This window comes from Rhinolophus sinicus, chromosome 13 (assembly GCF_057876585.1).
Source record: "Rhinolophus sinicus isolate RSI-liver-muscle chromosome 13, RSI-T2T, whole genome shotgun sequence".
In the NCBI taxonomy this organism is placed as follows: Eukaryota; Metazoa; Chordata; class Mammalia; order Chiroptera; family Rhinolophidae; genus Rhinolophus; species Rhinolophus sinicus.
Genome location: NC_142513.1, coordinates 2,825,047 through 2,848,439, shown reverse-complemented (window position 1 = coordinate 2,848,439; position 23,393 = coordinate 2,825,047). Strand labels below are relative to the sequence as shown.

The 23,393-nt window shown below is 52.9% G+C and overlaps 1 protein-coding gene across 2 annotated transcripts in view; it reads left to right on the top strand.

Annotated features, from left to right (window-relative positions):
• Positions 1-23,393, top strand: part of PHACTR3 (phosphatase and actin regulator 3) — a 158,470-nt gene that overhangs the window by 627 nt on the left and 134,450 nt on the right. Inside the window, exon 1 of one of the 2 annotated variants that reach the window (XM_074318349.2) lies at positions 14,674-15,270. The exons of the other annotated variant lie outside the window; for it this stretch is intronic. Within the exon in view, the coding sequence (XP_074174450.1) occupies positions 15,153-15,270 (118 nt within the window). The 5' untranslated portion in view covers positions 14,674-15,152. Of the gene's footprint in view, positions 1-14,673; positions 15,271-23,393 lie in introns of those variants that run through there. 2 annotated transcript variants of the gene reach the window in all.

Genomic DNA, 23,393 nt, shown 5'->3' with positions numbered 1-23,393 from the left:
GTAGGAGTGGCCAGGGCCCCTGCAGGCTGACACCTGGTCCTGGAGCAGGTCCAGCTGCAATTAAAGGAACAGGATCTCGGGGGAGGGGGAGGAAGCTGGAACGTGGTAAGGCCCCCCTCTGGCCCAGGGAAGGGGGCTGCAGCGGGAGGGGGCTTGGGTCTCCTGGAGAGGAGGCCAGGGGTGGCCCTGCACAGTGGCTCCCGTCTACAGATGGTGACCTGCAGGCTGGACGCTGGAGGGGGAGGACAGGCCCTTGTTTCTAGACTAGCCCCTTGGTAACACTCCTGGGTGGGGCCCCCAAAGCTGTTTGTAATGTGCCCCCCCCCCCAGGCCTGCTCCTCAGCCTCCTGGAATCTGTATTTTTAACTAATCCCCCCAAATGATTCTGGATTCAAGCCAGTCTGGAAGCTCTGGTTTAGAAAGTCGGTGGTTCTTACCTGTGGCTCTTAACAGGGGTGATTCTGTGTGTCCCCACAGTTTTGGTTGTTACCCCCCCCACTACTGTCATCTAATGGGAGGAGCCAGGGGCACTGCTGAACATCCTGTGGTGTTCGGGACAGCCCTCACCCCCCAAAAGAAAGGATTTCATCTACAGTGTCAGAAGCACAGTGTCAGGGGAACTGAGATACATGGAGTGGCGGGGTTGAGAATGGAGGGACCCTGTTGGGACAGCAGGTGTCATGGAGAGCCCACTATGTGCCAAGACCTGGGCGGTGCCCCGAGGGTGAGAAGCTCATGGTGAGTGGATCATCTGGGGCTCAGCACAGTGTGGGGGGCCCTTCTGTTGTCCCCACAAAGCGTGAGACCTTGTGCTGAGCTCTGGGGTATGGTGGTGACCAAGAAGGAGATTCCACGTCCCCCAGGAGGAAGCTTGCTCGCCCGTGCCTGCACAGAGTGGGTGCCCAGGAGTCCCAGCTTTCCCCCCACCCCCAGCAGTGCCTGGGTACTGAGTTTCCCGCCAGGTGCTGGATTGGCGCTGGATTCTGAGAAAGGACATTTCCCAAGCTGCCCTTCAGCAGCTCGGTGGTGCTTTCAGAGCCATCGCGAGTGGGTGACCTGCCCGTGAGCATCATGCAAGTCCTGTTCCACACGCTCGTTTCATTGCTGGGTGTTTTTAAAATGCTTCTATGGCTGCTGTCTAGGCCACAGAGGATGGCTAGGCACCGCTAACCCACTTTTGCCAAGGAGAAAGCCGAGCATTTAGGCACTGGGTCAGCAGGTGCTTAGTAACCACTGGAAATGGAGCAGGCGCTGACCTGGGTGCCAGGGGCTGCCGTCCAGACAAGGGGTCAGCGTCCTGCCCTCTGGGAGCCTTTATTCTAGCGAGGGGAGAAAGACAGGGGACATGGAAGCCAATAAAACAAAACACAACAAAACGATAATCTCTGCAGAGACATGTTGGGGAAAAGATAAGGATGGATAGGCAGTGATTAAGGATGGGAGCTGTATTAGCTGGGTGACCAGCGCAGGCTCTGCTAAGAGGGGTACTTAGCTGTAGACGTGAATGGGGAGAAGCAGGGAGCCATGTAAGGATGGGGGTGAGAGCATTCCCAGCAGCAAGGAGCAGTGGAGAGGCCCTGACACGGGAATTGGCTTGGTGGAATTGGGGAACAGAATTGGGCCATGAGGCTGGGGATGTGTGAGCAACGGAAGAGGCTGAACCCGCCCTTGGTGAGGTGGGCAGGCTCTGGGCAGGGCCCTGGGGGTTTCACGGTGCAGGCCCAGGCCATGGGCAGATTTTACTCTGAGGAATTGCCTGGTTTGCGTATGTGTGAGAGAGATCTTTCCAGCTGGCCCTGTGGCAGCAGGCTCTTAGGAAGGCGGGGAGATACCTGCAGCTTGTATGGGGGACAGAGATGGGAAGGTGGGCAGCTTGGGGACTTTTAGGTGGCAGAGCTGAGAGGATGTGCTGATGCCTTGGGGGTCTGAAAGCCAGGATATGCCATAGGTTTTGTGTCTATGTACCTGAAGGTACCATTTACGGAGCTGTTGAAAGCTTGGTAGTGAGGGGGAGGGTTGATGGGGGCATGGGGACTGGTGGAGGGAGGAAGCCATGCCTGTTTGGAGAGGCCTGTTGACATCCTGAGACGGTATGGGTGGGCCGTTGCATGGCTGAGTCGAGCTTGGCGCAGTGGTCAGCCTGGAGCCTCCAATCTGAGGTCCATCAGAATGGGGCTGGCGTCTAAAGGACGTCCCTGGGGGGGGCCGAGGCAGAGTGGGGCTGAGTTTCCGGGTCTGGGTTGTGTTTCACGGTGGCGTCAGACGGGATCCCAGTCCATACACCAAATTTTGGTTGGGAGCAAGGCTCCAGGGACCCAGGGTAGAGCCTGGTTGTGTGCCCAGAGCTCTGGGCATTCTGGCGGCCGGACCTTGGGAAGGTTCCCTGGTCTGTCCCCGTCTGTGCCCAGGAGGATTTGTCCAGCTGCCACCTGACGCTCGGCTCCCTTGACGGGAGCGCCATATCCCAGAGCTCGCTTTGGCCAGTCCTGATTCCCAACCTTGGAGGGTGATGTGCTATTTCTATGGCAGGAGCTGCCTCAAATTAGGGACAAATTAGCCAGTCATCTAGACTCCGACGTCTGAGTCGTACGAGGATATTTCTGCACCAAATGAGTTTTTGATTTTTTTCTAATTTTTTTTTTTTTTGAAGGGAAAGGCGTGATGGATGATATCATGACACGTCTCAGCTGATGCTCATTAAAAGTTGTGGCTTTAGGGGCCTCTGAGTGGCAGTTGGAAATGTGATGTCTGTGTCCTTGGCTCAGCTCAGGGCTGAGCCAGTCTCCCTGAGGCAGTGACCCTGAAGACCAGCTCTGGGTTTGAGCTGCCCAGTTCTTCTGAAATCGTAATGACAACCGGCTAAACTTAGCAGGCTTTTCTGGTAGCAAGTGACTAGACCTTCAGAAGCAAAGGGAGCATTTGTCAGCCCAGAAAACTGGATGTGCAAACTGGGGGGCCTCGGTGGCTCCAGCTAGTGTCCCCCTGTCTGTCCCGGGCTCAGCAGGTCACACTGCCTGTCCTTGAACCCATCACTGTGGGCTGGGAATGGGGGGAGCTGGACGGCTGAGGCCCAGCTCACAGACCAGCTAGGCCTGAGACCCCCAGGATAAAAGCCAGGGGGATGCCGGCAGAAGAAGGAGAGTGGGTACCAGCCATTGCAAACACCAGCACATTTCCAGCTGTGTCTCCACAATGTGGGGACCCTTACCTGTGCTCACCTGACCTGAAAAACCCACTGTGGGTCTGAAGTCATCTGCTGGCTTCAGGTTTCTCTCCTGACAAGTGTGTGCTTAGAGGCGAGAAGCGGAGGGAGTGACATAGCAGACCCTGCGAGGGGCATTCTGAAGGTCTCAACCCCCCCTCCCATCACCTGCCCAGGTGCCAGGGGCATTTTTCTGGCCACTTGTCCCTCATCCGCTTGTATGTGCCACCCATGACCTTAAAGACTGTTGTCTGCTGGTGAACATGGCGGATAGCTAAGGTGATTGCTCTGTTTTTGTTTTAAGGAAAACAAGTCATCCTCAGGCTTGAGACCAGGTCTGACCTGTAGCTGGCCCTCCATAAATATGTCACCCTACTGTGTTCTACTCAGGTACCAGGTTCCTCGGGGGTGGGGGGCGATGTTGGGGAATAGAATCACACTAAGTGTGGCCTGAATACCTGCTCCAAATGAGAAGTGAAAACACTGCAAATACGGCTAAAATCTTCCGGGACGCCCACTCCTTCCTCCTTCCCAGAGGGACCCCATGACCATGTCCTGCTTTTCCCACCAGACTGTCTTGACATGGGCACGTGGGTCTCAGTGAGAAATGTGCAGGATTGTCTCCTGTAAGTATTTGGAAAAAAGGCGTCTGGAAACAGCACATCTCGTTCTGAAACTTACTGTTTTTAGTCAGCAACGTGTCTTGGAGATTAATCTGGGTTAATAGATCCTTTCTAATTGCTGTAAAATGTTCCACTCTTGTTTTGACCTTTGGCTGATGGCCATGAAGGTCACTGTCAGACCTAGACCCGCTGCATGAGGGGCAGTGGCCGTGTGAGCATCTCATATACCCTCTTGGTGCATTTGCACAAGGGGTTCTCAGTGGGGCGCGTTCCAAGAAGAGGGATTCCTGGGGCGCCGGATGAGCACGTTGTAAATTTTATTTGATCCGTCAAAGTCGTTTCCCAAAGTGGCTGTGCCACTCCCAACTGCAGTGTCTGAGGTGCCCCTTTCTCCAGGTGCCTTGGAATGTTCAGATTCTTAAGTTTTGCCAATCCTGCCAGAAAAAAAGTGGAACTTCCTAGGGTTAATTTGCATTCCGCTGATTACTTGGAGAGGGTTTGTTTCTTATGTTAATTGACCGTTTGGATTTCACTTGCTGTGAGTTGCCTGTCTTTTATTTCGCCCATCTTTGTATCTGGTTGTTAGTCTTTTTCTAATTGGTTTATAAGAGCTATGTATGTGTTCTGGACTCTAATTCTCTGTTTTTGCTGTCTGTGGCTTGTCTTTTAACTTGGTTTATAGTGTCTTTGGTTGACTAGAAATTGCTACATATATATGTGTGTGTGTATATATATATATATATATATATATATATATATATATATATATATCTGACATGTAACATTATGTTAGTTTCAGGTGTACAATGCAATGATTTGATATGTGTGCATATTGCAAATAATGACCACAGTAAGTCTAGTTAACATCCATCACCACAGATTGTTACAAATTGTTTTTCTTGTGATGAGAACTTTTAAGATCTACTGTCTTAGCAACTTTCAAATATTCAATACTGTCACCAGGCTGTACATTACATCCCCAAGTGTTTAGTTTTGATGTAGTAACATTTATCAAGCTTTTACTTCATGTCTTTTGGTGTCTTCTGTGAGAAATCTTTTTCGGCCTCAAGTTCACAGTGAAAACCTTGTCCCAGTTTGCCCGGGATAGTCTGATGATAGCCCTGAAAGACCCGTTTCCTGAGAACCCCTGAGTCCCACCTGGGCAAACCAGAGAGTTGGTAATAAACATCTGTCCATGTTTACTTTCAGTGAGTGTATAGCTCTTTTCTTTACGGTTCCTTTCTAATCCACTGTAATTTACTTTCATGGACAGTATGAGATGGGATACAGATTTTTAATGGGGATTCCGGTGTATGGTTTATGCTGAACACCTGCTTTCCTTCTGGGGTCTGGTATCTGGGTATGTACCAGGCAGAGGATATCCATGAGACCAGCTCCCAGTGCAAACCCCGGGCACTGAGTGTCCAACAAGCTTGCCTGGGAGACGACATGCCACATTGTCATCACAACTGGTTGCTGGAGTTAAGTGAGTCCTGTGTGCCTGCACTGGGAGAGGGTTCTGGAAGCTTGGCCTGGTTTCCCCTGGACGTCACCCCATGCACGTTTTTTTCAGTGCCAGTTGTGCTCTGTGTCCCTTTGCTGTCATAAATCATAGCTGTGAGTGCAACTGTGTCTGAGTCCTGGAAGTTCTCTTAGTGAATCCCCAAACCTGGGGGTGGTCTTGGGGACCCCCGGCACAATAGTCATCTGTTTACTCTCTTGTTAGTGACCCGACCTCCCCACCGAATACAGACCCTGTGCTGTGGCGACTTGCTCCTTTTCGTGTGTGCAGCATGTCAACCAGTGCCTGGCACGTAGTAGGTGCTTTGTAAATCGGGCAGCCTCACTAAGAGCATGAGCCCTTCCCTCCCCAACCCCCGTGGAGACAGCAGAGCCATTCTCCTGGCTCATAGGAGTTCCTTCCTTCAGGCCGCGTCTGTTCTAGCATAGAGTCTCTGGCTTCTCCCTGAAGCAGAACCATTCAGCAGAAGAACCCCCAAATTCAGTAGCATTTTCCCTCTCAAATTGCAGAATTGCACACGTGCATCTCTTTGAGAGGCTCCCATGTTCTCTTGTACATCACATTTTTAGACTGTCTTGAATTACTTACACACCATTTCTACAAGCGCCACTTGAAATGGGTGTGGGTGGGCCTGCCTGGACCCTCCAATACCGACCTGGACACAATAGGTGCCCTTGGCCGGCACCTTCATCTTAATCAAAGCATCCCACCTTTTCCCACTGTCCAGTCAGTCCCTGTCTGCTTCCTCCCTCCATCAGCGAGATCCCCGGGAGGTGGGCACGTATCCTGCTGCCCACGGAATGTGCATGACGTGTGTGGATGGTAGGTACCCTGGGGGTAGGAACTCAAAGAGACTTGGCATTAGATGCGGTTTCTAATACAAGTTAGGGAAGTTGTGAGTGTCCAACGCAGCTGCATGAACTGAATGTTTTCCCTTGTCTGTGACCAACTCTCTTTAAGGACTGCCGTGTACACACACTCAGATAATGAGTGTGTCAGTACAGTAGAGGCTTGCTGCAAATTTCAATTTTAATTTTTATTTGAATGGCTTTGTTATCTATATTTTTTCCTATAACCGCCCCCCCCAAATCATGGTATATTAGCTTCCTTTTTTTCCCCTCATGGTTAAACATTTAGATAATAAACAAGAAGAGGTATTCCTCTCATTTATAGATTAGAGTGATTTCCAACTTGGGGAATTATGATCACAGGTGAAAGTGCAAAATATTTTATAATTGTCATTTATGCTGGGTTTGCGTGGGAGTCCTCACAGCGTGGGACCCGAGAGGCGCCACAGAGACCCTCAGTGGGGACAGTGGTAGTCACACTCGCGCACGGACGCACCCTGTTCTCGGGTCAGCTCGTTCTTCTGCATGGCTGTGTACGCAGTGTGAGCCCATGCACAGCAGAGGGCCGAGGCTTACAGGGCTGGAGTGACTGGCCTGAGGCCACACAGCGGGGGACCTGCCTTTGAACCCGAGCAGTCTATTTTGGCATGCTCTGAATTGTTGGTCGCTTTGCTCTCCTGCCTCTCATAAACCTTAATGACACTCTCTGCCATTTTTTCTGGAAGGCAGTACTTGTTCTTAGTGCCTAATTTGGGGACCTAACGAATACCCCAACTTTGGCCACACCTTGGAGATGCCTGCCTTGGAAACAAGAAGGCTGGTGGTAGGAAAGAGCCCTGTGCCAAATGCAGGACCCTGTGTGTCCTGCGGGTGGCATGCCATGTGTCCCTCAGGCGGGAAGCTGTGTGTCCCGCGGGTGACATGCCATGTGTCCCTCAGGCGGGAAGCTGTGTGTCCCGCGGGTGACATGCCATGTGTCCCTCAGGCGGGAAGCTGTGTGTCCCGCGGGTGGCATGCCATGTGTCCCTCAGGCGGGAAGCTGTGTGTCCCGTGGGTGGCATGCCATGTGTCCCTCAGGCGGGAAGCTGTGTGTCCCGCGGGTGGCATGCCGTGTGTCCCTCAGGCGGGAAGCTGTGTGTCCCGCGGGTGGCATGCCGTGTGTCCCTCAGGCGGGAAGCTGTGTGTCCCGCGGGTGACATGCCGTGTGTCCCTCAGGCGGGAAGCTGTGTGTCCCGCGGGTGGCATGCCGTGTGTCCCTCAGGCGGGAAGCTGTGTGTCCCGCGGGTGGCATGCCGTGTGTCCCTCAGGCGGGACGCTGTGTGTCCCGCGGGTGGCATGCCGTGTGTCCCTCAGGCGGGAAGCTGTGTGTCCCGCGGGTGGCATGCCGTGTGTCCCTCAGGCGGGAAGCTGTGTGTCCCGCGGGTGGCATGCCATGTGCCCCCCAGGCGGGAAGCTGTGTGTCCCGCGGGTGACATGCCATGTGTCCCTCAGGTGGGACGCCTTTCTACTTCTCCTCCTACGTAGTTTGTTCCTTTTATTCGAGCCGTGTTGACCTTGGATGTGAGCGCATCCATCGCCCTGGGATGGCCCATGCAGGGTGGGGAGGGGTGCAGGGGGTGCAGAGATGGGAGAAGGACCCTTGGAGTTGGCACATGGCCGGGTCCTGGCTCCCTGCGTGCCCTTGTGTGTGTTCTCCAGTGCCCGCCCCTGGGGCCTCACTGTCCCCCCGATGGAGGATGACACCAGCCCTGGTCTCCTGCATTGGGTCTCTTATCCGTCCCTCCTCTCTGCTCCATCTCTCTCTTCCTCTTCTACCTCCCCTCTGCTGTGAGGGGCTCCCGTGATGCCACTAGACCATCGATCATCCAAGATAATGTCCCTGCCTTCCGCCAGCTGACAATAGCCTGATTCCATCTACAGAAGCCTTCGCAGCATCTGACTGAGTGATGGGCGGGGGTGCTGGGGGTGTGAATTCTGCCCGCCCCACTGTGGGTCAGTGGGTTACCCCAGGGTCTGCCCACAGCTCACTGCTTGGTACACGTGGTGTGATGCCACTGTGATAAGACCCCATTGTATCAGCTTCACTAATTTATGGGGTGGTGGGGCTAGAGCCAGCCAAGTCCTCCTTGGAGGAATCCCGACATGAAAGCAGAAGCCCCCCTCCAATGACCGAGCCATGAGTCAGCTGGTAACTCTGAATTGTAACAGTAATCATGCGCAGGGATTTTTCCTTTATTGCAGTTTGGCTGCAGGTATCTTTATATGTAAGGAGATACTGAGCACACCGACCATGTGTCTTGGTTCCGTCCACTGCTCTGCCTCGCCACGTCCCCACCCTAGGCCGGGCCGCTCCCACCTTCTCCCTGTTGCATGCAGCACCCCACCCACCTCGCTTGCCTCCCGGCCTCTACTTGCTTCCCTCCACTGTATTCTCCTCCCAGTGGCCCCGGAACCTTTCGAGAGAGAAGGTAAACCTGCTGTCTTTTTTCTCGTGGCTGGAGATCCTCCTGGGTTTTCCATCCTTCCTAGGATAAATCCATCCTCCACTCCCTGGTTCACAAGGCCCTTGGAGTACTGGGGCCTGCCCCCCGCCCTCCCTGTGTGCCATCTGCCCCAGTGCTCCAGTCACCCAGCCCTGTGTCAGCCCCTCCACCTGCCCAGTGCGTTCTCACCCCAGGGCCTTTGTATGTGCTGTCATCAGAGCACGCTTCTCCCCCTGCACCGTGCCCGACGCGTGCTCCGAACTCAGTGAACACTTGAATAAATGGGCAAATGGATCAGTGAGTGAGCGCGTCAGTCAATCAACCCAGACAGGGCCTCATGTTCTCTAGGACGTTTCTCTTGGATCAAGCCTGGGGGCCCCCAGGTGTGGTCTGCTGGATCCTTGTGGTCCTCAGACCTATGCCCGAAGGATGAAGGATCAGCTTCTCATCTTTGCGGTGGGTTCCGGCACCAACCCCACCCTGGATTTCTGCACCTCCGCTCCCTCTTCACAGCACCCTGGGGCCCATTTCTCTAAAACCCTGGGGCTCTGATTTATATTACAGCATGGGTGGACACATACATCACCCAGGTGGCCCTTGAAGAGAAGCAGGAGGGTCAGCAATCCCAAACACTGCAGCGAGAAATGCCAGGAGCAATCTCTGGTGCACCCCAAGTCGCTGGACTGAAGTGGCCTCTGCTAGACACGGGCTTGAATGTTATCCCCCGCAGGTGGTGGACACCCCTGGCACGGTTAGACCAGACAGAGTGGGGACTGGTGTAGGCGCCAGAATCGGATTGCCTAAATCACTGCTGCTCCCAAATCCGAAACCCCAGTGGACGCACCAGCTTTAAAGTGCACAGTAGATTTAATGAGTGCTGGGCCCTGAAAGGGATCACAGCCTCTGTGAAAATACAGGCGCATCCGTCATTATTTATAGGTTTGTGCAAGTGGGACCATGGAATTATCGCTCCGGCCCTGGGACTTATGATGTATTTTTAAAGTACTACCTATAAACCTAGCGTTATGGATTTTCTGTAATTTATAGATCAGGCGCGGTGCTGTGTTTGAACTGTTACGCTGTAAAATACGTAGCCTGCTGTGTCTGCGATGGGGTGTCGGTGACATAAATCCAGGCTCTCTGGTGAGTCAATGAGCCCCGCTCTGTAGTCTCCCATGGGAAAAAAAGCCTCTTTAGAATATAAATCTAATAAACATATTAAAATGTACACCTGGAATTGGAGAAAGTGTTTGGGTGACAAAAACCATATTCAACCATGAATTATCTTCTAAAAGTGAAAGAGTGAAATGGCCTGGCGGTCGGGCTACGAGCATAATTGTCGGGGTGCGGTTTGCCTTTTTGTTTAGTTTTAACATTCTAATCATGTAAGTGTTTCACGATCTCCTGCTCCTGGCAAAAACGAGAGCATTGCTGGTGGGAACTTGGAGGACCCCCTACTGTCGATCTCCAGCCCTTGTCCCTTCTCCTGGGACACCCACTCCATCAGTCAAGGACAGAGCTGCCCAGATCCCATCTGAACACTTTCCTAGGAACACGGGCCTGGGGAAGGAGTATGTACGTGGGTATGTCTGTATGAGTGATTTGGGTATCGTCACGTCATGCTGCGATGCAGCCACTCACCCAGGAAGTAGTAGAGTTCCAATGGTGTTCGGATACATAGATTTATTTCACTTAAAAAGTCACTGTGTGATATCCCCTAGTGTGGAAAGTCTATTGGTCAGCCATTTAGAGTCCAGCGACGTTACGTTGTTTCCCCTTTACTTGTAGCTGCCTTGTTCATACCTTTCTGTGTACTTGGGCTTCTGTAGACTAGATGACAAGCGATGTCTGTCCTGGGTCCCCAGAACAGGGCGTTTTCTGTCCTGGCAGAGGCAGCCAGCTGTTCCCCACAGCACGCAGGACAGGCCCAGGGAGAGTCAGGGTTCAGTAGGTGTCTGTTCCAGCCCACGGCTTCGTCTTCGTACACTGTAGGTCAGCTGGAGCTGCAGACAGAGATTTTGGGCGCAGGGAGGCCCCAGCGAGGGGCTGGCAGGCAGAATGGCAAGAATGTAGCGGCCCTTCCCTTCAGTGAGGAAGGACTGTTAGGTGTGGGAGCTCGCGAGTCACATACTTTCTCGGAGCCTCAACGTCATTCTTCCTAAAAAGAGGATAATGAGTCCAGCTTCCCAGGATTGTTAATCAATACATGGACGGCCCCTGGGAAGTCGTGTGGCTGCAAACCTGCTGTCATCGTGCCAACCTGCCCCACTGCCGCCTCCTCCTCCCCTGTCGTCACTGAGTGAGTGACTTTCAGGGGATCCAGAAAAGCATGAGGTCCCTGGCTGTGCCACTTAAGAATATAATAGCACCTGCCTTATTTGGTTATGTTTAGCATTAGCCACGTTAATAATGATACAGTTCTTACAACGATGTCTGACGCGTAGTAAGATCTACATGTTAAGTAAATGAAAACCCAGCCAACAGAGGCTTAAGCCATAAGATGTTTGCTCCCTTCCCAGGAGATCTGGAGGGAGGCAGTCCCAAGGTGTCTGTCCTCACTTGTTGACATTCCAAACTTACGCGCGTCGGGGCAAGGTCCCAGTGTAGCTGCTATGTAGCTCCAGACCCTGCAGGACACTAAGGCAGGAAGCAGACAGGCAGGTGACCGCATTGGGCGCAGTTTCTCCTGTGACCAGCAGAGGGCGCGGCTCCCCTCCTTATCACCGGGCTCTGTAGGGAGCTGCTTTGTCTTCGTCCTTTCTTTCTTTTGACCTGGAATTCCCACACTAGGGTTTTGCCCACTTGTCCCACTCAGTTGATTCCCTTAGAGCTTGGACAGAGACGACGGTCTGAGTAGTTCTTTTTAAGCAATGGAATTTGGTGGTTGAATTCTGTTTCTATTGATGGATGAGGAGAAAAAAACCCTCATAGCCTGTGGACTAAGGGGCGGGAGGTGATGACCTCTGTCACGCAGGATGGGACCTTGTCTGGCTCTTTGCAGTTCTTTGAGGCAGCTACGTTGGGGTTTACTGGTGCTGCCTGGATTCAGGACGTGGCTGTGGGCTTTCTGACCAAGGACCAGAAGGATGACTCCTGGGAGGGCCTCTGATTGGGAGCCCTGGGCGGGACAGGAGAGGTGTTAAGCGTGATATTTCTGGGCAGAGGTGATGGAGAGGGGCGGGAAACCATCCTTCACATGCGGTGCTCAGCCTACATGCCTTGTGTACCTTGTTTTGTTTTTCTAAACAGCTTTATTGCAAAAATTTACATACCATAGAGCTCACCTGTTTAAAGTATAAAATTCAATAGTTTTTAGTGTATTTACAGAGTTGTGAAACCATCACTGTAATCTAATTTTACAACATTTAGAACATTTCTGTCACTCCCCCAAGGCAGACCCTACTCATCAACAGTAACTCCCCATTCCCCCCACCCAACTCCCCACCCTCAGGCAACCACTGACCTGCCCTCTGGCTCTGTGGGCATTTCACCAAACTGGAACCTTGCAATACGTGGTCTCTTGTGACTGACTCCTTTCACTTGGTGCATCCACGTTGTAGCAGGTTTCAGGATTTTTTTCCTTTTAGGGCTCAATAATGTTGCACCGGATGGATGGATAGACCACATTTTATTTATTCATCGGTCGGTGGACATTTGAGTTGTTTCTATTTGGGGGGCCATTAGGAAGCCTGCAGGTTCCTATAGGGTTTCCAGAGTGTGCTTGCTGATCAAACCCACCTTTGTCAGGGATCCTGTTGAGAAGGGACAGTTGGTGACATTCACAAAGACCTGTTGAGGACCCTCAAGGCTGGGACCCCCTGCAGACAGCTGCCCTCGGCACACCTTGTGGGCCAGACCTTCCCAGCCCTGCAGTGGCCCTGGCCTGGGGGTGAATGACTTGGAAGGCCAAATTCACCAGGAAACTTGGTTCGCTATTGATGAGTATACGTGGGGTCACTCATTTTTTTTTAACCTTAGAACTATATTACAGAATATTTCAAAGCCAGTGAAAATTATAATGACCAGCCCCATCCCTACCTAGTGCCACCAGATCGCGGTGCTTTGCTAAAGTGTGTATTGTAAGAAATAAGCTCGGTTGTCACCCTTCTCGTCTGCCTCCTCACTGCCCACAAGCTCTGGAGCAAATGCTGCCTTGCCCTTTCTGTGCTTCTAAGCCCCATCTGTGCAGTTCTGGGGAAGCGGGTGAATGGGCCCTGCGGTGTGGACCATCTGAAGGGATCAGCCGTCGGATTAGATGGGGCCATGAGGAACATGGGCTTCGTGGAGATTCCCTCTGTTCTTTGTCCTGGTAGCAGGAAGGAACACTTCTCCGTTTGGTGCCTGGGTGGCAGAACTCACCTCCCACCCTGGTTCATCGCCCTTTTCTCCAAAATGGAAGCGCTTGGTGGACTCGGGTGGTTGGGACCCAGTCAGCACCATGGTCCTTCTCTTCCATGACAGGGGGGCTGTGTGGCTGTCACTGTCGTGATGGTTTCCTTGAAAATGCATTTAAGTGCAGAGATGTGGGAGGAGCTGATGGTTGGGGGGTGGTTCTGAAACCTGCCCACGGACCCACTTGGAGACTCCTGGGGCCGGGGCCATATCCCAGCTCTGCCCCCTCCTGGCTTGTGACCTGGGCAGGTGCACTCACCGGTCTGAGTTGCCCCCATCTCCAAGGTGGAGATGACAGTAGTTCGCACCTCCTAGGGCCTCGTGAGGAAGAAATGCTACCCTGAGTGAAGCACTCAGCTCAGAGCGGGGTGCGTCCCCATCCAGCAGTTTTATGGGGATAAAAAGTGTCTAGTAAAATGTCCTGTTAGTTTCCTCTTTGGTCCAGGGTATTAATTGCCAACTGTAGTGAACTGTTTTGGGGGGCATCTGTTGGTTTATTGGTGACCATTTTTGGCTCCCTCCTGGAAGTCCCACTGGGGGATATTTCTGCATTTGTTCACTGTTGGATCCCTAATGCCTGGGTTGGCACCCAGCTTGCACTCGGCTTTCTGCGTATTTCCAATGAATGAATGCTTTCTTTGGAGGTGACTACTGCACAGAGCCCAAAGCTCTGTGTGGGCCATCATCCATGTTATTTCCCCACATCTTGATTCTGTTGGCTGTTCACTGGGGTTTCATCCAACACTGCCAGGGTGCTCCCTGCTTAGGGGCTGGCCAGATATGGAAGAGCCACCCCAGAAAGGTCCCAGTAGTCCCTGCTCTGCTGTCACCCATTGTGGGACCCTCTCAAGCTCCTTCTCTGAGCCTGAGTTTCATCATCTGCAGTGAGGACTCAGGGGCGCCCATCCCCCGGGGTTGTTTAAGGGGCTGAAACAGGATGGTGCCCATTGGAGCTTCTCCACCACATCTGCACACAGCTGCCGCCTGAGCTGGAGGGGTGGGGGTTGTCTGCACTTCTCCCACACTCCCACCTAGAATTATGAGAACTGCTGTTTAGCACCTGGGAGGACACCTTTGTAAGTGGCAGCCCTAGGGCTATCACCTCCCTTGCCTGGCCCCATCAACTTCAAGGGCAGGTGGGGAAGCCTCCCAGGTAGGCACCAGCTACCCCTCCTGCCTCTGTCTTCCCAGGCCAGGGGTGGAGGGCCTGGAGGAAGGAGAGGTGGGCTGTGGGAAGGGAGAAAGCCGGGAGTGCCCCCCCTCGTGGTGGAGCCTGGGTAGCGGGACCCACTGGCCTCCATATCCAAGAGAGGACGGGCCCAGGAAACCAGCTGCCTGAGCTGCTGGGGAAATTGGCCCTGCCTCCAAGGGAGGCACCCACAGGGTCTCCTCCCCTCCTGCTGGGGAGAGGGACGAGGCAGCATTCTCGGTTCTAGAGCTCTGCTGTGGTGGGGGTGGGAGGTCCACAACTCAGGATGCAGCCCCCACCTCCCCAGAGCTGCTGCCGCCTGAGTCCAGGTATTTGAGACCCCTCCCCATCACCACGCGCTCATTCTCACTCCCCTCTCTCGTGACGTCATGCTCCTCTCGCGTGGCATGATGGGAGAATCCTAATGTTTTCCAACAGATGCTCCAAGAACAGCTTTCAGATTAAAGCAATTGCAAGAGCAAAGATTCTTCTTTTTCCCTTTTTTTCCGGGGGGGTGGGGGGTGGGGTGGGGGGAGGGAGCACTCCTAGAAATTCATGGACATCACCCCCTGCCCCAAAGCACGCAGTAAACACTGACAAGCAAAAGTTTTTATTTTCTGGTTCAACTTTTTTTCCTGGAATATAGACTGAAGAATGGGAATAAATACGAATAAATAACAGCGAGGCCGCGCGCCTGGCTGCAGCCTCGAGGCTATTGTCTCAGCGCCCTGAAGCGCCCGGCGTCGTCCGCCGGCTCCTTCCCTTTCCCGGGCCGTTTTGATTTTCCTTTTTAAAAAGACGCCCCCTCCAGCCCCCTCGCCAGTGACCTTGGCCGCCTCCGATGCTCTGATTCCAAGCGGCTCCCTCAACTTGCCGCTGCGCCGGCCGGGCCCATGGCCGCGTCCGAGGACGGTAGCGGATGCCTTGTGTCGCGGGGCCGCTCGCAGAGTGACCCCAGCGTCCTCACCGAGTCCTCGGCCACCTCCTCCGCGGATGCCGGGGAGAACCCAGGTAACAGGGCCGGGCGGGGGCAGCTGGGCGGGTGGGGGAGGCCGGGGGCAGACCGTGCCAGGCGCACATCCCAGGCGCCGCTCAGCGTCTCCACCTGCATTTGGGGAGCCTCCGCCGGACCGGTGCTCCGGCTTCGCGGTTCACATGCCCAGTAATGTTGCTGGGGCGCCGAGGAGCCCTTTGTCCGGATAGGAACCGATTTCCTTGTCGGCTGGTGGGCGATGCGGTCCCTGCCGGGGGCTTCTCTTCCTTGGGTGCCGACCAGCTCGGGGAAGAGAGTCAGACCTGTGGCCGCCTCCGCCAGGGCTGGCTTGGAGCTCTCCCTCCCTCCCGGGTGCTTAGTTCAGGTGGCCCGGTGAGCAGGGCAGCGCTCCTGGGGCCACGGAGCAGAGGGGCTTCCTCTGGGCGCCCAACTCGGGCGGGGCCTGCCGCACCTGGGCGCACCGCCCGCCTCCCCGGACAGGTGTGCTCCCCAAGCTGCCAGCCTGGCCATGAAGGGCGTGTGCAGGTCGGAGCCCGGTTTCATTAAATTGTGTAGACGTCGTCTACTTCTCCACTCCCGCGGTAGCGTCCATTGTTTAGGTGATAAATCCGGTCACAAAGGCGTCAATGTGTCTTGATTGATTACTTTCCAGAGAGGAAGAAAGGCCTAATAAAGCAGGAGGGGGGTGGGCTGTGCACGCACTGTCACCATGGAGACGCAGGAAGCGAAGTGATCATTAAAACCTTTCTCCACCAAAGGCAATTTTCACTTCACAGGGAGAAGTCTGTGCTTCTGAAATGCAGGGGTCAAAAAAGGGAACCCAAGCTGGTGTGTTGGTATCAACCTCAGGGCTCAGTGTCCGATCTCAGGGAAGCACCAGCCCTGAGTCTGTTTGGACAATCGTTGCCCTCACCTTCCTTTGAAGATGTAGTCTCTGTAAATGCATGGACCCCCAGTGGGGACTCGGTGGACATGGCCTTGTGGGGCGGGTCTCCCTGCTTCGCTGGCACACAGAGGGGCTTTCCTAACTGCAAAGAAAGACCCGTGAACGGCAGCTCTGTGGGCCCACGTTGAAATTTTAAACAATAAGCCCATGCAAGACTTGTAAGATTTCTTTGTTAGGACTGTTGGCAATGTATCATCCGGTCAAACTAAGGTATCAGCCTGCGGAAACCCCTGGCTTTCCTGTATCTGGGAGGGCAAGTTCATTTCCTTGGAGTTTCAAGCAGAGGCTGCCATAAGCAGACCCTGAAGGCTTTAATTAATCCTTGTATTAGAAATCGAGGAGTAAGCCCTCAGCACTCCATGTTGGGTTGGTTTTTCTCCGCGCTGGAGATGCACGTCCATGATTGTTCCAATTATGGAAGTTGAGTGGCTCGTCACGAGAGAATCCTTCCCAGCTCCTTTTGTCTCCCTGGCAGTAAAAAGAAGCAAACTTGAAACGGAAATGATGGAGGATTTAGCTTTTTGGCTGTCTGTGAGTTTCTGCCTCCGTGGGTGGGAACAGAGGGCTTGGCAGGTGCCTGGTGCTGGTTCCACCAGGGAGAGAAGTGGGAGGGCTTGGATGCTGTGATTAAGTGATGCCTGAGAAAACGGACACCCGAGTTCGTCTCTCGCTCTAATGGTCAAAATGGGACCCAGAGAGCAGATATCTGAGGTGAAAAGTGGACAGTACGTATGATTCTGTGAGTGAGAGGACCTTACTGAAAAGCATCCAGCAGTGAAGCGTTTATGGATCTTGTTAAGCAGAGGAGTTCTGGCAGAAAGAGTGTCAGAATCTTCACGTTGGAAGCGACCCGGGAGCTTGAAGCAGGAAGGGTGAACTAGGGGAGTGAATATTTTCTACAACTGTTTTGCCTGGCTGGCTCGGCATGTGCTTGCATACCTCTTTTGTTGGGCAACTCACTTCTTTCTGAGGCAGGGCATGCTTCTCTTTGGGTGGATCTATTTACAAATTCCTTTTCAAATGGCTCTTAAGGCTCTGCCACCCCTCAATCCTGGTGGCGTCTTCTCACAATGCGTGTTCCTGGGGCTTTCAGAGAGTCTGGTGTTTTAGATCACTTAGCCCACCAACCTGAGTCCTTTTTCACCAGTCTTTCATCTTGCTCTCCCTTTGGGCTCTCTTTACTTGTCCACCTGCTGCTCGAAAGAGCAACTCCTGAAAACTGAAGCCAGTGCGCCAGCTGTGACACAACCCGGCACAAAGTCAACTGCAAGAGTTGCCACCTTCCATCTAGATTCTATACTTTTATAAAACAGCTCAAGGTGGCATTTACCTTACCCCCTAAATTAATTCTTAATGCATCAATATTCTCTTAGTAAAACCTCAGAACTTTATGGGCTGGTGAACGGTGACACCCCTTTCCCTCTCCAGCGCTTATCTCTGCATCCACTGTACGTTTTCCTACATGTTTATATCTACATGTTCTTGGGAAGAGACCTTCATTTAATGAAACACAAGTGCTAGTACACGGCACAGAAGGCTCTCCTGGTGTTTCTACTCAACACTGGGTGTCGGAGGTCTTACCACCGCTGTAGTGCCATCTCCCTCCTTTAGTAGCCACGGAGGAGTCCAAGGACTGTATTTTCACAGTTCAGCTATTAGATGTTTGTGTTGTTTTCAGTTATACCCAGAACAGGCAACATGGCGCTGCTGGCCTGTGCATTTCCTCTAGGGCATGTCCCAGCTAGTGGGATGTCTGGGTCACAGGGGACCCATATTTTTTATTTCTATGATATTGTACCCTCCTGGAAAAAAATACACCAATTGATATTCCTTCCAGACTCTTTGAGAATGCCCTTTCTTCAAAGCCTTGCCAACACCTGAGAGCATCAGTCAGATTTTCTCTTGCATGGTGACGAATGGTGTCTTGTTGTGTTAATTTGTGGCTCCTGGATTGTTGGTGACCTGGAGCATCTTTCTGTGATCTTATCCGTGCACTAAATCTCTCAGTGGCCACATCTGTGGCCATAGCCTGGGTGGCAGGGGTGAAGGATTTCCCACGAAGGCCAACCCATGCACTTTCTCTACGTCATTGTTCCATTAATAACTCCCTCTGAATCTGTATACGTTTCCCTCTGTAAGTCTTTATTCCCACAAGCAGGAGACCCCCAGTTTAGGTGTTCTCCAAATTAACATTTTCAAAGGTAAAGCAGCATCCCCACCACTTTTCCTCCTTCTGAGGCGCTCCTACTCACCAGGAGTTATGCGTCCTCTCCCCGCATTTGTTCCCAGGCTGTGGGAAGGGTGCCTGCCCCTCCATGCCTGGGGCCTGCCTGGTTTCCGTCCCCCAGGGAGAAGGCAGTCTGTGAGCTCCTTCTCGTCCAATCCCCTACCACCACCTCTCTCTGTCTTGTCCCCTCACTGTCCTGACCTCTGGTTTTTGGTAGTTGTTCTTTCCTACTTTCTGCCTGTCATGCCCCAGTTCCTCTTCCGTGTCCATCACACAAGGGTTCCCACAGTGCTCTTTGCTGCCTTCTCCCTCCACTCCCAGCTCTCTCCCTGGAGTGTGTCCCTGGATCCCCGAGGACCGACAAGGGTCCTGGGACACCTGGGATAGCTTTTTTAAATGTTTCTGTGTGGCCTTGCAATTTACCTTTTTAAAGATTCTGCTTCTGATGCCCAAGCAGGTGGGGGACCCTTGATCTAGGGCAGGGTTTCTCTCCCTCAGCACCACTGATGAGGGGCCGCACCCTGCTCTGTTGTGGAGCTGTCCGCTGCATTGTAGGGTGTTTAGCAGCAACCCTCCTCTCTATCTACTTGATGACAGTAGCACCCCAGCCCCTAGTGGTGACAACCAAAATGTCATCAGACTTTGCCGAGTGTCCCCTGAGGGCAAAATCTCCCTGGAGAGCTGCCTTTGTCAATTATTCACTCCCACCAAAGTGTGTATCACAATCCCCTGCTGGGCTTGTCCACCCCACACAAGGGGCTCTGATTCAGCATCTATGTGGTGGCCCTGATAGTGTCATCTCCAGCAAGTTACCAGGTGGTGCTGATGGTGCTGGTCGGGTGACCACAGCTGGGGGGCCACTGAGCCCAGCCCTCAGCCATGGTCTCAGCCTCTCCACTGACAACAGTGCATCCTGCACTGACCTGTCTGGCTCCTGAGCTCCAGACCTCTGTGTCCTGCTGACGCCTTCTTGTTCTTCAGGTCTGGGGCCAGTGTCACCTCAGAGGCCCTCCTGCCCACCCTATTAGGGTAAAGTGGTGCCTGCCCCAGTCAGCCCTGTTCCTGTCCCTCTGTTCTCATTTGCTTGTGGTGCTCATCACTATCTGGGCTTCAGGTCGCTTTCATTCTCTGGGGACTGTGGCCCTCTAGGCTGGGAGCCCAGCAAGGCCTCACATGGAGGAGGCTTCAGTATTTAAGGCACGAATGGGTTCAAGCACCAGACAACAGGGTCTAGCTGATGAGGTATGGGGCTGCCCAGGTGGTTGGGCCCTCCTGCCAGCTGGACGGGGCCTCCGTGGACAAGCAGTTCAGTTACAGCCAGAGGGCAGCTGGGAGGTGAGTGTGGACACGCCTCAGCCACATCTCTGAGCAGGGGCAGTTCCACCTCGGCCTTTCTGCCTGGAAAGGGAGACGCCTTCCAGAGCATCGGCGCCCTACCCCCCACCCCCACCCCCCACCGCGAGCTGCAGGGGGTGTAAGAAAGACAGCACACGGGTTCACTCTCAGCCCCTCCTCTAACTGGCTCCCTGTGAGGGCCAAGCTGGTCAGCCTTATTGCCTGTCATTTCCTCCACCTCTGAAATATGGGTAAGTGCTGTGCCGACCTAGCCAGGGGCTGGTAAGGACTTGGGGTGCCATGCTCCTCTGCGCCACACAACAGCACCAGTCACAGAGCCTGGGCTCAGGAATGGTGATGAGAAGCGGGGTGGGGGAAGAACTCGGGTCCGATTCTGATTCTGGTCTACCCGGATGGCAGCAGCAGCAGCCTGCTCTGTGGACAGGGTGGCTCTAACCGTCTCTCCCCACCCAGCCTCTGGCTCCTGACCTCACGCGTGCTTTCCCATAACCACCATTTCTCTGGGGCCATTTTCACCCCCACAGCCTCCCTCCCTGTCCAGCTCCTGGTCCTTCCTCCTCAGATGCTGTTCCCCAGCCCCCTCCCTGCCTCCCTCTCCAAACTGCAATTCCTCTAGGGTTCCCCCACCTTCTCCAAGTTATTGAATCTGGTCCTGCAATTATGGGATAGCACATTGGTGGTCTCGAAATAGGACTTGAATGTGTATTTGTTTTATTGTTTCACTGTTACGAGATGGCTTAGTGAGCTCTTTCTGGGAAGGGCATCTCCTTGAAGGACTCAGGTGAGCCGTCTGAACCCTGGCCTGTGGTGTGGCCGCACCAGCTGCAGCAGGCGTGGGTGTGGAGGGTGGGGACGCTCTGAGCCCCCACCAGTGCTTCAACCAGAGCACCATTTACAGGGTGGATGTAAAATGTCACAGGAATAGAAGCAAGAGGAGAAAGCTTGGCTATAACAAGGTATATCAGAGGATTGGAGACTTATTGTTATTGAATTTGAGAGCTGGGATTTATTCCACCTACGATAAAATTGTTTAACCCAGGCCCCCACTGCAGTGTCTGCAGGGGCCAGGATTCTCGCAAATGGGCGGGTCAGGGAGCAGCACTGCTTGCAGAGAGCCGGTTACCCTGTGCTTGGATGTGGGCCCGGGGCAGCCATACTGTCCTATTTTAAGACATATGTTGGGAATCCAGATTTTTATGTGCAACGTGGTTTTTAAATATTGGCAAGTTTATCAGTTAGGGATTGGTTTGGCTTCACGTGATAGAAAACCTAAATAGCACTGGCTATATAATAAGTAAGAAAGGGGTTTCTCTTTCACCGGAAGTGCCGACAGCGCACCAGCTTCCGTGTCCCACGGGTCAAGGCTCTGCTATCTCCTTGCAAGCCCCTGGTTACAAGATGGCTGTTGCATCTCCAGCAACAAGTGCACTTTCTAGGCAGGAAGGAGGGATGGGGACAGGTCAAGGGATGTCCACCTGCTGAGCTAGGACCTTGCTTTCCTGGGAGCCCCGCCCAGTGACGCGCATTTACACCTCTTTGGCCAGAGGGTGTCCAATGGCCACTCCCAGCTGTAGGGGCCTAAGAAGGATGTTTGTGTGTTTGGATGGTTGTTTTGAGACCTGCACGGCTACCCTAACAAGGAAAGGCAGAAAGGAAGGGGAAAAGGAGAGTGACCACTGGCAGTCAACTACAATCTTCGTCAATTTAAAAACAAACAAAACACGTGACCCCAACCCAACACATCTGGGGCTGCGGCAGGCTGCCCTTTGAAATCTCATGTAGGAAGAATCTCAGGAAGGCTGAAGCATTTTTATGCTTCATGACATTTCTTTACCAAGAAATTAAAGGTTGGACTAAGATGTGTGGTCCAAGCCTGACTATTATGTCCATCAAAAGTTTTATTTAGTAACATTTATTAGGGAAACAAGGCTGACAAGGGCACTGGCCCTCATGGAGCTGATGGTCTGGTAAGTTATTGATGGTCGGAGTGAAAATGTGCTTGTTGTTCACTCTGGAGCCATCACACTTCTTATTTCATCTTTCTCTAAACCCTTGCAGTAGGGTCAGAGGGTCAGAGGACCAGGGAGGCTGAATAACCCTGCCATGGTGTCTTAAAGAGGAGTTTAAATCCAGGTGAGTTTGATGGCCTGTCCACCCTGTCTGCCCCGCCCACTCCATGCCCCGCCCACTCCATGCCCCACCCACTGTCTGCCCCGCCCACTTTCTCTTCCCCTCCTGCTCTCTGCCCTGCTGACCTGCTGGCCTCCTCCTGCATCTTACTGGAAGGCAGGCTGTTTTTTAGATAGGACAGGTACACGTGTTTCATCCCGTTCCCTGTTCAAGCAATCCATCGCACAGACATATATTTTTGTAGTCACATAAACACACAGGCACAGACATACTCTTCCATTTCCCAGTTCATTTAACGAGAATGGCCACTAGAACAAGATTTATTTATTGAAAGTCAGTCAAGGTGATGGCAGAGAATCAGCCGTTGGCCAAGTTGTTGAAGGTCCTGTTTTTAATGCTTTAGGGCCAGTGTTCCTGCTTGTTAAAGTGAGTCACTTGGGTGGGTAGCTTGGCAACGCCCCTCATCTAATGGGCATGACCACATAAGTAGACTTGATGTTGATTGGTTGGCAGCCACAGATGAATCTGCCAAGAACCGAGTAGAGGGTGGGAGCTGTGGCTGCAAGACTTAAAAATGTGTTCATCACACGTTGTTATGCGTCTGTTTTAAATGTAACACTTTGTTAAAGTTGCCACTGGTCTCAGTGCGCTTGCTAATGAGTTGCATTGTTATCACTTTATTTTTCGGTTCCCTACTTCTTGGAAGTTTGTATCCAAGTGCAGGCAAAATTTTGCTTTGTCGTAATCAATAGCTCAGGGGATTTAAATAAAGTCCGGAAGATGTGCCAAAAGTTATCTTTCCACTTCCCTTTGGCAGGAGAACCTTGTCTCAGGCAATGCTCATTCGGTAATGACTGTGTTTCTGCAGTCACATGAGTCAAGTTGCTGCTGACCTTGGCGCATTTGTCAGCAGGGGCTTTTGTGCAAAGCCCCAAGTACTCCCTGGTATCAGGACTGTCTCCACCAGGGTGCTGCTCTGCTGGGTCTGCCTGGCACCGTCTTTGTTTTCCTGTTAGACTCATGGATGACCTGGGATACTGGTTCTCCACAGAGCATGGTGCTTGCTATATGGTCTTCTTTGGAATTAAATTTATTTCTATACAAAAGAAGATCGACTTCAAGTCTTAATAAAGTGGGGGAGGCAGTACAGAGAAGGGTGAGAAGACAGAGGCGTGGCAAAGGTCACAGGTGGTACAGCAGGTTTCAGTGAGACAAGGATGCCACTGAACGTGGGCAGGCGATCCTGCGAACCTGCACGTATTATTTGTTGATCTTCCGACACACGAAGCATTGCTGTGTTCAGGGAGCACAGCATGAGGGTGATGGAAAGACTGCTGCCCATCCTGGAAGCTCACAGTCTGGTGAGGGACGTGCCATTTTGACAAAAAGAATGACAAGGTACATATGTAATAGGTGCCAGACCTCTCAGTTCTGTGTCCAGTGCATTCTCTAGCCAGTGTCTCAGGCTGCTGCAATGGCCA